This window comes from Oncorhynchus mykiss, chromosome 25 (assembly GCF_013265735.2).
Source record: "Oncorhynchus mykiss isolate Arlee chromosome 25, USDA_OmykA_1.1, whole genome shotgun sequence".
Lineage (NCBI taxonomy): Eukaryota > Metazoa > Chordata > Actinopteri > Salmoniformes > Salmonidae > Oncorhynchus > Oncorhynchus mykiss.
Window position 1 is genome coordinate 41,761,099 of NC_048589.1, and position 14,718 is coordinate 41,775,816.

At 43.8% G+C, this 14,718-nt stretch overlaps 1 protein-coding gene across 1 annotated transcript in view; it reads right to left on the reverse strand.

Annotated features, from left to right (window-relative positions):
- Positions 1 to 3,805: 3,805 nt before the first annotated feature.
- The window catches only part of LOC110505958 (atlastin-1), a 16,257-nt gene continuing 5,344 nt past the window's right edge, over positions 3,806 to 14,718 (reverse strand). The window contains exons 4-15 of the mRNA XM_036962939.1: positions 13,920 to 14,024; positions 12,694 to 12,744; positions 12,454 to 12,510; positions 11,426 to 11,518; positions 9,979 to 10,117; positions 8,997 to 9,124; positions 8,670 to 8,726; positions 8,515 to 8,586; positions 7,743 to 7,895; positions 5,951 to 6,229; positions 5,393 to 5,407; positions 3,806 to 4,473 (exon numbers count right to left, since the gene is read on the reverse strand). Coding sequence (XP_036818834.1) covers positions 4,348 to 4,473; positions 5,393 to 5,407; positions 5,951 to 6,229; positions 7,743 to 7,895; positions 8,515 to 8,586; positions 8,670 to 8,726; positions 8,997 to 9,124; positions 9,979 to 10,117; positions 11,426 to 11,518; positions 12,454 to 12,510; positions 12,694 to 12,744; positions 13,920 to 14,024 — 1,275 coding nt within the window. The 3' untranslated portion in view covers positions 3,806 to 4,347. The remainder of the gene's footprint in view (positions 4,474 to 5,392; positions 5,408 to 5,950; positions 6,230 to 7,742; positions 7,896 to 8,514; positions 8,587 to 8,669; positions 8,727 to 8,996; positions 9,125 to 9,978; positions 10,118 to 11,425; positions 11,519 to 12,453; positions 12,511 to 12,693; positions 12,745 to 13,919; positions 14,025 to 14,718) is intronic.

Consider the following 14,718-nt stretch of genomic DNA (forward strand, 5'->3'; position numbering starts at 1 on the left):
CGACAGTCCATCAGTACTTTAAGACATGAAGGTCAGTCAATGTGGAAAATTAAGAACTTTTGAATGTTTCTTCAAGTGCAGTCGCAAAAACCGGCTCTCATGAGGACCGCCACAGGAAAGGAAGACCCACAGTTACCTCTGCTGCAGAGGATAAGTTCATTAGAGTTAACTGCACCTGAGATTGCAACCCAAGTAAATGCTTCATAGAGTTCAAGTAACAGAGACATCTCAACATCGAGTGAATCAGGCCTTTGTGGTCAAATTTCTGCAAATGAATCACTACTAAAGAACAAATTGACTTTCTTGGGCCATGAAACATGAGCAATGGACATTAGACTGGTGGAAATCTGTCCTTTTCGTCTGAGTATGTGAACGGATGATCTCTGCATGTGTGGTTCCCACCTTGAAGCATGGAGGAGGTGGTGTGATGGTGCTTTGCGCTTAGTGGGACTATCATTTGTTTTTCAACAAGACACCTCCAGGCTGTGTAAGGGCTATTTGACCAAGAAGGGAGAGTGATGGAGTGCTGCATCAGATGACCTAGCCTCCACAATCACCTGACCTCAACCCAATTGAGATGGTTTGGGATGAGTTGGACCGGAGTGAAGGAAAAGCCAAGAAGGGCTCAGCATATGTGGGAACTCCTTCAAGACTGTTGGAAAAACATTCCAGGTGAAGCTGGTTGAGAGAATGCCAAGAGTGTGCAAAGTTATCAAAGGCAAAGGGTGGCTACTTTGAAGAATCTAAAATATACTTTAATTTGTTTAACACTTTTTTTTGGTTACTATGTGATTGCATAGTTTGTCTTCACTACTATTCTACAATGTAGAAAATAGTAAAAACCCTTAAGTAGGTGTCCGAACGTTTGACTAGTACTGTACATATTGTTTTCTCGTAAAATTCTACGCAATACAATCACAAATGTAACAGTCCACTGACATTGTTTTCAAACCAATAACACAACCACTGGTTAACAGGCCCAAGCCGTTTGGGAGACAGAGGTTTAGTTCATCAGAAAGGTGTACTACCCAACAGGATCACAGAGTTAGCCCGCTAAATTGCCAAAACATTTTGAAATTACTATTATTATTATTTTTTTTTTTAAAGAAATATGAGCTTTAAATAAGCATGGTCTAATGGACTAAACCAAAACAGGTTTAGCTTTCTTAAAAGACATGCTCCGGTACTTTGGCGACTAAGTATTTGTTTGAACTTCCCGCTGGATAAGTCAATGTATAATTTATACTTACTGCAGAATAACTTTTACCTCAATTAGCCACAAAAATCGCTAGTTTGAAAGCAACTTTTCTTAAAGCTGTGCGGTGACATTTTCCCTACATTCCCCCCCACCACGAATGGCCAGCCCCATAGCAATTAGAGTTCTAGCCAATGAGCCCCTCGTATTTGAGTGACCTCCTAGCTAGAGGCCTGCCCTGAGGTATATCCAATGAAGTTGCAGGGCGTGGCCAACAGCTCAGTGGACGTAGCGAGAAAGAGAGGGCAATGACGTGGTGCACATACTGTACGTGACAATGCACTTTTGGCTCGTGGGCTCTACTTTTCAGAACTACTGGGCTATAAAGGGTTAGGGTGACATAGCACTTTTGGCTCGTGGGCTCTACTTTTCAGAACTACTGGGCTATAAAGTATACAAAAGTACTGGAGAATCTCTAATGAAATCAGAAAATCAACTGTTATCAACAACCTGTGTTGTGGGTTTACCCCGTCTAGGGCAGCCTCCTTTTACCTTTACCATACAGACGGCCTAAAGAAGTATAGAGGGGAGATGTATGGACGTCTTTCCCAAACATAGCCTGGTCCCAGATCTGTTTGTCGTCTTGCCAACTACTACGGTCACAGCGGCGTGACGAGGACGACAGGAGTCGTCGGCAAGACTGTACGAACCATGAAGATATTTCATAACCAGGCTTCCTAGATGAATGACCAGTAAACTCGTTCTAGAACGGATTCTGTGTGTTCCAGTGCTTTGCTAGAACATTGAATGTGTACCAACAACAATGGTATCTCTCTCCCTCTGTCTGTCTCTGTCTCTCTCTTCCTCTCTCTCTGTCTGTCTCTGTCTCTCTCTTCCTCTGTCTCTGTCTCTCTCTCCCTCTCTCTCTGTCTGTCTCTGTCTCTCTCTTCCTCTCTGTCTGTCTGTCTCTGTCTCTCTCTTCCTCTCTGTCTGTCTGTCTGTCTCTGTCTCTCTCTTCCTCTCTCTCTGTCTGTCTCTGTCTCTCTCTGTCTGTCTCTGTCTCTCTCTTCCTCTCTCTCTGTCTGTCTCTGTCTCTCTCTTCCTCTGTCTGTCTCTGTCTCTCTCTTCCTCTCTCTGTCTGTCTCTGTCTCTCTCTTCCTCTCTCTCTGTCTGTCTCTCTCCCCCTGTCTGTCTCTGTCTCTCTCTTCCTCTCTCTCTGTCTGTCTCTCTCTGTCTGTCTGTCTCTGTCTCTCTCTTCCTCTCTCTGTACAATGGACAAACATCTGTTTTCCCCAGCCATCCCTCCACCCACAAAAAAAAGTCACACAAACAATTCAAAAGGATTATACAATTTCTGTTTTTTTAAATGTATTTATTTACCAAAACTGAGCAGGAAGCAGACCAATATGAGGTGATAGATACATATAATAGATAGTGTGAACTTTGAACTGTTTAGAATCATTCTCTACCTCTACCCAGCCCTGTGCCATTAGTTGAAGGCTCTTTGACCACATCACAAATGACACTCTGGTTCACGTCTACTGAACTATCCCGTAACTAACTCTGTGTTGGGGAGTATTTCCACTACTTAAATTACAACTATCGTGTCCCCGCCAGTGAATTCCTTTCCAGTCTAAATTTGTGACCATTTTGAGATACAATAACATATATTTAATTCTGTGTGCACAGTATGACGCTCATGTAAACTAGTGGCAGCCACATACGAAGGAAGACAATGCTGCACGAAACTGTAGATGCACTATATTGGCACACAGTACCCATATATTCAATAACTAAGAAACAAACAAACATCCCCCGTATGATGAAATACAGAGATCATCCCTGTATTTTGAAAGTTATATATCTTTAAAAAAAAAAAACGTGATCGCTGATAGTCCTAAAAAATGTTTTGCTTATGTCAACAAATGGACTAACGAAACAGATACCAAAAGATTAGTCTTTGGGTGGAGTTTTCCTTTTTAAAGTGCCAGGATAAGTACAAGCCCTAAACATGTGAAAAATGTTGACAAATGTACCAGACTGGAGATAAGTCTGGAGAGCCTAAAACGGTAGACACTAACGATTTACCATGCGAATGAAAGTGTATATTTTAAGGAAAGATGCTTAACCAAAAGGGACCCTATTCATTTTTATTATTATTTTATACCTTTATTTAACTAGGCAAGTCAGTTAAAAACAAATTATTATCTTCAATGACAGCCTAGTGGGTTAACTGCCTGTTCAGGGGGCAGAAGGACAGATTTGTACCTTGTGAGCTCGGGGGTTTGAACTTGCAACCTTCCAGTTACTAGTCCAACGCTCTAACCACTAGGCTACCCTGCCACCCCATTTGGGACGTTTCTTAGATAAAAAAAAAACCTAAACTCGATCAAACATCAATATACATGGACCACCAGTCAGTTACAAGGTCAGAGGTCAACTTCGATTAAACCTCTCTCCTCAAAACGGCAGGGTAGCCTAGTGGTTAGAGCGTTGGACTAGTTGCCAGAAGGTTGCAAGTTCAAACCCCCGAGCTGACAAGGTACAAATCTGTCGTTCTGCCCCCTGAACAGGAAGTTTAACCCACTAGGCCGTCATTGTGAATAAGAATTTGTTCTTAACTGACTTGCCTAGTTAAATAAAAAGGAAAAAAAAAATATATATATATATATATATATATTTAAAAAACGGCATAATCAGGTAAACACCTATTCGTGAAAATCAGCAGCATTGTCTTCAGACGACAGATGGCTTCGTTTTTCTGAGGGGAACGCGTTGCCAAACTACCAAGTTGCAGACGGCCGTTCGGCACGCAATCTGACGCAAGACAATTAAATCTGCCGTAAACTATAAAATGACTCTACTGCCACCCTATGTTCTCCAAATGAAGGACAATGATAAGTGAAAATCCCCATTGTTGATAGAGCAGCAACCCCAGTTCAAAGGGAGATTGTGCCATTACAATTGTCCACATTTGGATTTAAAATAGTGAACGCATCGCTGGACTGTTCCAGCCAATACCGTAGTAAAAGAGTGCCCTGCGGATGAGGATGCTTCCCAATGCCTCCCCCTCTTCCCTCCTCTCTGTCCATCATGCTACTTAAGAGGTACCCAGCAGTCCCTGCTGTGCTCTAGCCAATCAGGTCACCCAGTCAGTTCCTCATCCTGGTGGGTTTCTCGGGGGCCTCCCCCCCCTCTTCGGGGGCCTGGGGACCAGAGAACGCATGGTGGTACAGGTGCCCGTGATTGGCTGCAGCAGTATACAGCTTATACAGCGCCTGGAGAAATGAGAAGAGGGATCGTAACTGGTCGAGAAGAGGGGGCATTTAAATAAATCATTGTCTGAATGCTCAAGATTGTTGGTCCAGAATGTGTCTAGATACAGAAACAGTACTTCCTAGGCAACATTTAGCCTTCTACAGAACCTGTGAACAACAGGAGAGGAAGAGGGTGCATTTCAGACTAACCAATATTGGAATGCTCAAGATGGATAGAGTTACTGATACATCCAGTAGGCCTATAGCATAGAGATGGACTGATACATCCAGTAGGCCTATACCATAGAGATGGACTAATACATCCAGTAGGGCCTATACCATAGAGATGGACTGATACATCCAGTAGGCCTATACCATAGAGACGGACTGATACATCCAGTAGGCCTATACCATAGAGATGGACTGATACATCCAGTAGGGCCTATACCATAGAGATGGACTGATACATCCAGTAGGCCTATACCATAGAGATGGACTGATACATCCAGTAGGGCCTATACCATAGAGATGGACTGATACATCCAGTAGGGCCGATACCATAGAGATGGACTGATACATCCAGTAGGCCTATACCATAGAGATGGACTGATACATCCAGTAGGGCCTATACCATAGAGATGGACTGATACATCCAGTAGGCCTATACCATAGAGATGGACTGATACATCCAGTAGGCCTATACCATAGAGATGGACTGATACATCCAGTAGGGCCTATACCATAGAGATGGACTGATACATCCAGTAGGGCCGATACCATAGAGATGGACTGATACATTCAGTGAGCCTATACCATAGAGTTGGAGAAGAAAGAGGACTTATCTGTGCCATTCTGGATAAACTAGTTCTATCCATCTGGAGTTCTCTTTTTATCTCTATGGCCTGACGCCGACTGATTGAGAACACAACTCCCCACTCACCTCATTTGTGCTTCCCTGTTGCAAAACATAGAACAAAAACAAAAACACAGGTCTTAGACAAATTAAATGTAATATAAAATATTTACATGTTTGAAATGTTTTCTTCAGCTCAAACTCTTAAAGACAACACATTGCAATTATTTCCAGATTGTTCAACACAGTAAAATGTGTTGTATGTCACCACCTAGTGGTTTAGATGCTCTATCACTTACTTATACACAACATTTCTAGTTAAAACTGTGAGGATCCTTCTGGTTTAGGAGTCCATAAACTTTGAATCACTTTATGGCACACACATCGATATGATAACGCACATTCTCATAGAGCGCATGTACCATGTCCATTTTAGGACATCCTCAGCCTCAAACCTTCCTTGAGTCATTCCTTTTCCTCCTTTGAGTCAATTCCTTCAAGAAGGAGTGAGATAACACAATGGATGTGGTGAGGTATGAGACTGAGGATATCCTAAAAATGGACACTGTACCCCTGGTTATACACTAAAATATAGAATAAAATACACATTTGGAATTTGGGCATAGCTCAGGTGTGGGGACCTACCTGGTCCCAGAGTGCTCCAGCCACCTGGTCGATGACCTGACCCAGCTCTCGGTACTCCCCAGAGTAGCGTATGTAGGCCCAGGTACACAGGGTGATCAACGTCAGGCCCAGTATCATATTACACACGCTGGCGATGATGTCAACCCCCACGAAGCCCGTGATCCCCGCCGCCACGTACATGATGAAGATCACCACGAACAGCGTGGCCGGGGTGCGGGCGGCGTGGAAGATGTTCTTGGAGTCGTTGTGCTTGATGTACTGGTTGAACACCTCGTCCACCTGGAACAGAGTTGATTATATGGGGATTTACCACTGTGTTACTCTAGAAATAAGGGGGGTGGTCTGATAAAGGAATGTATATGTTTAAAGTAATGACTAAAGTATTCCACCCTGAAATCATATAATTGTATGAAATGTGTTAGAGTCATAATTTAATAATGTGTGTGACTAGGCCATTGTGTTACTATTTCGCAATATGAGCTGGGTATAGTTGAGACATTCAAGGCCAACTGAACTATCGACTTGTGATCTAGGTAGGGGAGTAACTGTTAGGAATGGCTTGCAGAAGATAATGAGAAACTAGGTGTTAGTATTGTGAAAAAAATACAGCCCACCTAAAGAGAGGTGGAGTTTCTACTGATGTGAGTTCGTGTGTGTGCGTGTGTTTTAAAAATATTGTGTTCTCATTTTGAAGTCAGAGTACTCTCTGAATAAAGTATTGATCTATTGCAGACTGGGACTTTGTCTAAATTCTTCTATTAACCCGGGCCTTACAACCTCTGGGAATTGGTCAAAGCTATAGTGATTGTTGAGTCATCATCGGGATTGAAAATTCTCGTGACAGGGTCCATTCAATCTGTTCTGAAGATCCGCGCTACAGCAGAATTCTAATTTAATAAAGGTCATTTCCGATTGACCCGTAGTCTTTATTTTATTTACATATTAGACCTTTTATTTCAACAGGAAGTCAACATTGAGACACAGGGTCTCTAATTCCAGGACAAAGTTGAGTTGAGTTGTGTTGAGTTAAGGCCAGGCTTTTATTTCCACGACTGGTCACAGTGTGCACGTGACAACAATGTCTGCCATGTATAGTAGCGTGGCCAGAAGGAAGCCATTACTCAAGAAAGCCCACCTTGAATCCTGTTTGAAGGATGAAACTAAAATTTAAAAAACACTCAGGAGATTCTTTAGCTATATGGCAAAAAGTTTAGTGGTCTGAAGAAACAAGAACTGAACCTTTTGGCCTAAACGCAAAGCGTCACGTTTGGCGCAAATCCAACATGGCACATCACTCAATGAACACCATCCCTACTGTGAAGCATGGTGGCGGCAACACCATGTTGTGGAGAAGTTTCTGATCAGGATAGAACAGGAAATGAATGTTGCAATGTACAGAAAAGTCCTTGAGGAAAAGCTGCTGCCCTCTCAGCGAGAAAGTTGAAACTGGGCCGGAAGTTCACCTTTCAGCATGACAACGAAGCACACGGTCAAAGCTACAGTGGAAGTGGCTAAGGAATAAATGACTTAGATATTGCGTGACTTGAAGATTGTTGTCCATCAACGCTCTGCCAGGAACTTGAACAGTTTTGTTAAAAAAACAAAATGGTCAAAGGTGAGGAAAGTAGAGAGCTATCCCAACAACCCGAACGGAAGACAGGGATTCAGATTCCACCTGTGACAGACCACCAAAGAGGGAATTTCCTATTGGTTTAATGGTTATAAGAAAGATGTTGGTTTCCCGAGCGAGAGACAGGGGGTTCAGATCCCACCTGTGCTTCCTGTGACATACCTCTCCCTCCAGCTGTAGCAGGTACCGTCGGCTGAACTCCTCCCCTCCCATCTTCTTGACCCCCCGAAACACCTGGAGGGCTTCCTCTCTGATGTCACTGTGTCTGGCCTGGAGCTCTGCTGGGGCCAGGAAGGGCCGGTCCCCACCACACACCTGGGGAGAGAGGAGGAGGAATGGAGGGGAGAGAGGAGGAGAGGAGAGAGGTTGAGGAGGAATGGAGGGGAGAGAGGTTGAGGAGGAATGGAGGGGAGAGAGGAGGAATGGAGGGGAGAGAGGAGGAAGAGGAATGGAGGGGAGAGAGGAGGAATGGAGGGGAGAGAGGTTGAGGAGGAATGGAGGGGAGAGAGGTTGCGGAGGAATGGAGGGGAGAGAGGTTGAGGAGGAATGAGGGGAGAGAGGAGGAGGAATGGAGGGGAGAGAGGAGGAGGAATGGAGGGGAGAGAGGAGGAGGAATGGAGGGGAGAGAGGAGGAGGAATGGAGGGGAGAGAGGAGGAGGAATGGAGGGGAGAGAAGTTAAGGAGGAGAAAGAGGAGGAGGGGGGGGATTGAGAATTCACTCTTCGGGAGAATGACTATTGGTTGGGGGAGGGGTGGACAACAGTAGGTCTCAGGACAACTGTAGGTCTCAGGACAACAGCAGGTCTCAGGACAACAGCAGGTCTCAGGACAACAGCAGGTCTCAGGACAACAGCAGGTCTCAGGTAGGCAGCAGCATTATAATCGGAGATAAGCCCGGATAAGCCCGTAACAGAATACAGCCCTGCCTTGTCACCTGCTCCATCTTCTTGTTGTACAGGTCCCTGGCTGCGGCCACTGCTGCCAGGTTGTTGGCCTCCGCTGTGGCCTGAGAAACACCACACGGTTATATTCATCAGGTAATAACGCATTATAATGATGGAAGAAAGATACAACACAAGACATTGGTACCTGCAGCATGGATTTCGGGTGTGGCAGCTCCTCCCCCTGGTAGATTTTGATGTATGCCTGGGTGGTGGAGGAGGGGGGGGGGGGGGGGGGGATCATCAACAACAAACACCTACATTACTTAACAACAATTTCAATATCATTATTTTCACTGGTTGGTTGAAGCATTCACTCCATCGTGAATATCGGTTGATGTACATTGTTTAACCGTACCAAATTCGAGTAGCCTGGTCCCAGATCTGTTTGTGCTGTCTTGTTAACTTCTGACAACGACCAGAGGACTTACAAACAGATCTGGGACCAGGCTAAAAATCGAAGACCCCCCAGGACCTTGAAGTACTCCAGCAGGCCTCTGCAGGTGATGTTGCTGCCGTTGATCTCCTTGACATCCAGGTTCTTGGGACTCAGCAGCCACGGGACCAGGATCTGCAGGTTGTTGATGAACTCACGGTCGATCTCTGCACACGGGTTAGGGAGAAGTGAGATTAGGAAAAGGGCAGGTATGTAACCATGTTGCATGCCTCGAGCTGGGCTTGAACCAGCGACCCTTTGCATTAACCAAGTAGGAGGACTAAACAAAAACACACTTCCTGTCATGTGACAATTTCAGTCATGTTCCTGTAAAATGAAATTGCATCAAAGGAACATCTAACTTTAATTATTATTTACTTTTGTTTGACTAGGCAAATTAGCGAAGAACAAATTCTTATTTACAATGACAGCCTAGGAACAGAGGGTTAACTGCCTTGTTTAGGGGCAGAACGACAGATTTTTACCTTGTCAGCTCAGGGATTCGATCCAACAACCTTTCGGTTACTGGCACAACGCTCTAAGCACTAGGCTACCTGCCGCCTCAAACTATAGTGTGCTGTGTGCTTTAAATTAATCAATGGGATTAGTCTGTTGTGTTTTGTCACCCCAAAGTGTGTTTAAATTCCTCAATGGGATTAGTCTGTGGTGTTTAAATTCATCAATGGGATTAGTCTGTGGTGTTTAAATTCATCAATGGGATTAGTCTGTGGTGTTTAAATTCATCAATGGGATTAGTCTGTGGTGTTTAAATTCATCAATGGGATTAGTCTGTGGTGTTTCAATTCATCAATGGGATTAGTCTGTGGTGTTTAAATTCATCAATGGGATTAGTCTGTGGTGTTTCAATTCATCAATGGGATTAGTCTGTGGTGTTTAAATTCATCAATGGGATTAGTCTGTTGTGTTTAAATTCATCAATGGGATTAGTCTGTTGTTTTGTCATCACAAAGTGTGTTGTGTTTGTTTTAAAACCACCAAGATGACGAAATGTGTATTGTACCTTTGAGTCTGCCGTCGAAGTTAGGGTTGGTGGCCACTTTGAGTCCGGGGTGGGGCATCAGGAAGCAGGAGATGTTGGTGAAGCAGGAGTGGATGTGTTTACGGACGTTCTGCAGCTCCTCATGTTGGTTCTCTGAGATCTACAACACAGAACCACAGACACAAACAGTCAACTACAGACACACAACCACAGAACCACAGACACAAACAGTCAACCACAGACACAAACAGTCAACCACAACCACAGACACAGACAGACAACCACAGAACCACAGACAAACAGTCAACCACAGACAGTCAACCACAGACACAGAACCACAGACAAACAGACAACCACAGACACACACCCACAGACACAGACAGACAACCAGACACACAACCACAGAACCACAGACACAAACAGTCAACCACAGACACATAACCACAGACAAACAGTCAACCACAGACACACAACCACAGACAAACACCAACACAGACACAAACAGTCAACCACAGACACACAACCACAGACAAACAGTCAACCACAGACACATAACCACAGACACAAACAGTCAACCACAGACACACAACCACATAACCACAGACACAAACACAAACACAAGCTCAGTTGGTAACAGGGTACTGCTACCACATCCAATGTCATGGGTTCAATTCCTGCAGAGGATTAGAGGGATCTGTATGTTTGTTTGGATTAAAGTGTCTTCTTATATTACTATTATCATTATTATCATTATCATCATTATCATCATCATAATCATTGTTATTATAATCATTGTTATTCATTTTATTATCACTATTGTTATAATAATCATCTTTATTTTTATTATGATCATCATAATCATTATTATCATCATTATTATTATCGTCATCATTACCATTATTATCATCATTATTATAATTTATAATTTATCATTATTATCAGTATCATTATCATTATTATCAGTATCAGTATTATCATTATCAGTATTATCATTATTATCCGTATCATTATTATCATCATCATTATCATTATCGGTATTATCGTCATTGACATTATCATTATTGTCATTATCGGTATTATCGGTATCATTATTATCAGTATCAGTATTAACATCATTACCATTATCATTATCAGTATTATCATCCTTTACCGGTATCATTATTATCAATATCACCATTATCATTATCTGTATTATCAGTATCATTATTATTATCAGTATCATTAACTGTATTATCAGTATCATTATTATTATTATTATCAATATCACCATTATCATTATCGGTATTATCAGTATCATTATTATCAATATCACCATTATCATTATCAGTATCATTATTATAACTAACATGATCATGTCACATAAATAGCAGCCTTTTAGTTTCTGGTAACGACACTGTGTTAATATAACTCTTGTTGATTTTATCTTTATGTGAACCACTATAATCATTGTTCATCGGTGACCTCTGACCTTGAGTCTTTTCTCCAGGAACTTCATGCCTCCTTCCTGCCCGTAGCCGAACTCGTAGGGAAAACTCCAATCCCGGACCAGGAATATCATGGACTGGAACAATACAGACATGGCTTCACTAAGTTACGGTGCAGTGGCAAAGCATTAGCAAGGAACGTCTCTGACAGCAAGAAGCTACCAAAGTAAATAGGACCTAAATAATTCCTGCTCTGGTGAATCAGCCTTGGTAAACCAGCCTGAGGAAACTGAATCATCTTGGTAAACCAGCCTGAGGAAACTGAATCATCTTGGTAAACCAGCCTGAGGAAACTGAATCATCTTGGTAAACCAGCCTGAGGAAACTGAATCATCTTGGTAAACCAGCCTGAGGAAACTGAATCATCTTGGTAAACCAGCCTGAGGAAACTGAATCATCTTGGTAAACCAGCCTGAGGAAACTGAATCATCTTGGTAAACCAGTCTGAGGAAACTGAATCATCTTGGTAAACCAGCCTGAGGAAACTGAATCATCTTGGTAAACCAGCCTGAGGAAACTGAATCATCTTGGTAAACCAGCCTGAGGAAACTGAATCATCTTGGTAAACCAGCCTGAGGTAAACCGGCCTTCTGGTAAACTTAATCATCTTGGTAAACCAGTCTGAGCTAAACAGGCCTTCTGGTAAACTTAATCATCTTGGTAAACCAGCCTGAGGTAAACTGAATCATCTTGGTAAACCAGTCTGAGGTAAACCGGCCTTCTGGTAAACTGAATCATCTTGCTAAACCAGCCTTCTGGTACTGAATCAGCCTCGGTAAACCACCCTGATCTCGCGAGCTCACAATCCGTTTCACGAACGTCAGCGCAGTGGTCAGTCTGGATGCACAAGCCTCTAAAACTGAATAACAGTGGTCAGTCTGGATGCACAAGCCTCTAAAACTGAATAACAGTGGTCAGTCTGGATGCACAAGCCTCTAAAACTGAATAACAGTGGTCAGTCTGGATGCACAGGCCTCTAAAACTGAATAACAGGAAGGAGAGAACGTCCTACCTGGAATGGTTTAAGGAACGTTTCCTCCATAGCGAGTCTGCCATACTCAGTGAAGAGCTACAAAACAACACAAAGAGAGAGGAGAAGAAAGAGAACAACAACAAAAAATCAACATTGATCACAATCAGGAGTTTTAAAAGTGTGAAGAAAAACAGCTAATTTTTAGAGTCGTCATCTATCTGAATGTCTCCACAGGAAAAGACCTCAGTGATATTGTAGGTGATGTAATCTCTACTGTACCTGCAAGTGTTGAAGATCATCCTCCTGGACATTCTGGGAGATGTTGTACACCTGCGAAACGAGATTCAACTTTTCTACTCCAACATGTTTTTGGCACAGAAGATCTACCGTTGTCGAGGTCTCTAAACAATGTCATTATTCATGTTCAAAGACAGTGGAGTCGTCAGGGGCCAAAGCCACTGTATCTGTTAAGACAGTGGGGTCGTCAGGGGCCAAAGCCACTGTATCTGTTAAGACAGTGGGGTCGTCAGGGGCCAAAGCCACTGTATCTGTTAAGACAGTGGGGTCGTCAGGGGCCAAAGCCACTGTATCTGTTAAGACAGTGGGGTCGTCAGGGGCCAAAGCCACTGTATCTGTTAAGACAGTGGGGTCGTCAGGGGCCAAAGCCACTGTATCTGTTAAGACAGTGGGGTCGTCAGGGGCCAAAGCCACTGTATCTGTTAAGACAGTGGGGTCGTCAGGGGCCAAAGCCACTGTATCTGTTAAGACAGTGGGGTCGTTAGGGGCCAAAGCCACTGTATCTGTTAAGACAGTGGGGTCGTTAGGGGCCAAAGCCACTGTATCTGTTAAGACAGTGGGGTCGTCAGGGGCCAAAGCCACTGTATCTGTTAAGACAGTGGGGTCGTTAGGGGCCAAAGCCACTGTATCTGTTAAGACAGTGGGGTCGTTAGGGGCCAAAGCCACTGTATCTGTTAAGACAGTGGGGTCGTCAGGGGCCAAAGCCACTGTATCTGTTAAGACAGTGGGGTAGTTAGGGGCCAAAGCCACTGTATCTGTTAAGACAGTGGGGTCGTTACGGGCCAAAGCCACTGTATCTGTTAAGACAGTGGGGTAGTTAGGGGCCAAAGCCACTGTATCTGTTAAGACAGTGGGGTCGTTACGGGCCAAAGCCACTGTATCTGTTAAGACAGTGGGGTCGTCAGGGGCCAAAGCCACTGTATCTGTTATGACAGTGGGGTCGTTAGGGGCCAAAGCCACTGTATCTGTTAAGACAGTGGGGTAGTTAGGGGCCAAAGCCACTGTATCTGTTAAGACAGTGTAGTCGTTAGGGCCACTGTATCTGTTAAGACAGTGGGGTCGCTAGGGCCCAAAGCCACTGTATCTGTTAAGACAGTGGGGTTGTTAGGGCCACTGTATCTGTTAAGACAGTGGGGTCGTTAGGGGCCAAAGCCACTGTATCTGTTAAGACAGTGGGGTCGTTAGGGGCCAAAGCCACTGTTTTGTACCTGCATGGAGCTGATCATAGTGCTTAGTGCAAACACAGTAGCTGAATCCCTCAACGTTGACTGGCTGTCGAACGTTCCCTGGGTGTCCATCAGTAGAACAGCCACCTGAGGGACGAGACAGGAGAACAGAACTCTTCAGCCGTGTCAATGATATTACAGTTTAACTGGAGAGACAAAACTGAAGATTAACAAGTTCATTTCCTGCCATTCTACACATTTTGCCATGGGGCGGAGAGAAATATTTGCATAATTACTACAGGTTTAGATAGCTGGCCGCTAGATTAATTTACCAATCAAAAACATGGTGATGATACGAGCTAATTAAGTGACTGACATGAGAAGAGAAAAACATTTAACCAGGCAAGTCAGTTAAGAACAAATTCTTATTTTCAATGACGGCCTAGGAACAGTGGGTTAACTGCCTGTTCAGGGGCATAACGACAGATTTGTACCTTGTCAGCTCGGGGGTTTGAACTTGCAACCTTCCGGTTACTAGTCCAACGCTCTAACCACTAGGCTACCCTGCCGCCCCGATTTAGAAATTACACCTGGTGTTTTCTGCTATTATAACTCACAACAGTAAGTTGAGACCCCGACTGAGTTCTGCTGAGTTCTGCTGAGTTCTGCTGAGTGGGCTCATCCCCGATTAAGATGGACCAACAAACGTCTGTAAATATCACAGATTGGGTCTCTAACTGTAGTCGTTATACAGAATCTACCCATGGGGCTCTGAGTCAAAAGTAGTGCACTATGTAGGGATTAGCGTCTAAAGTAGTGCACTATGTAGGGAATAGGGTCT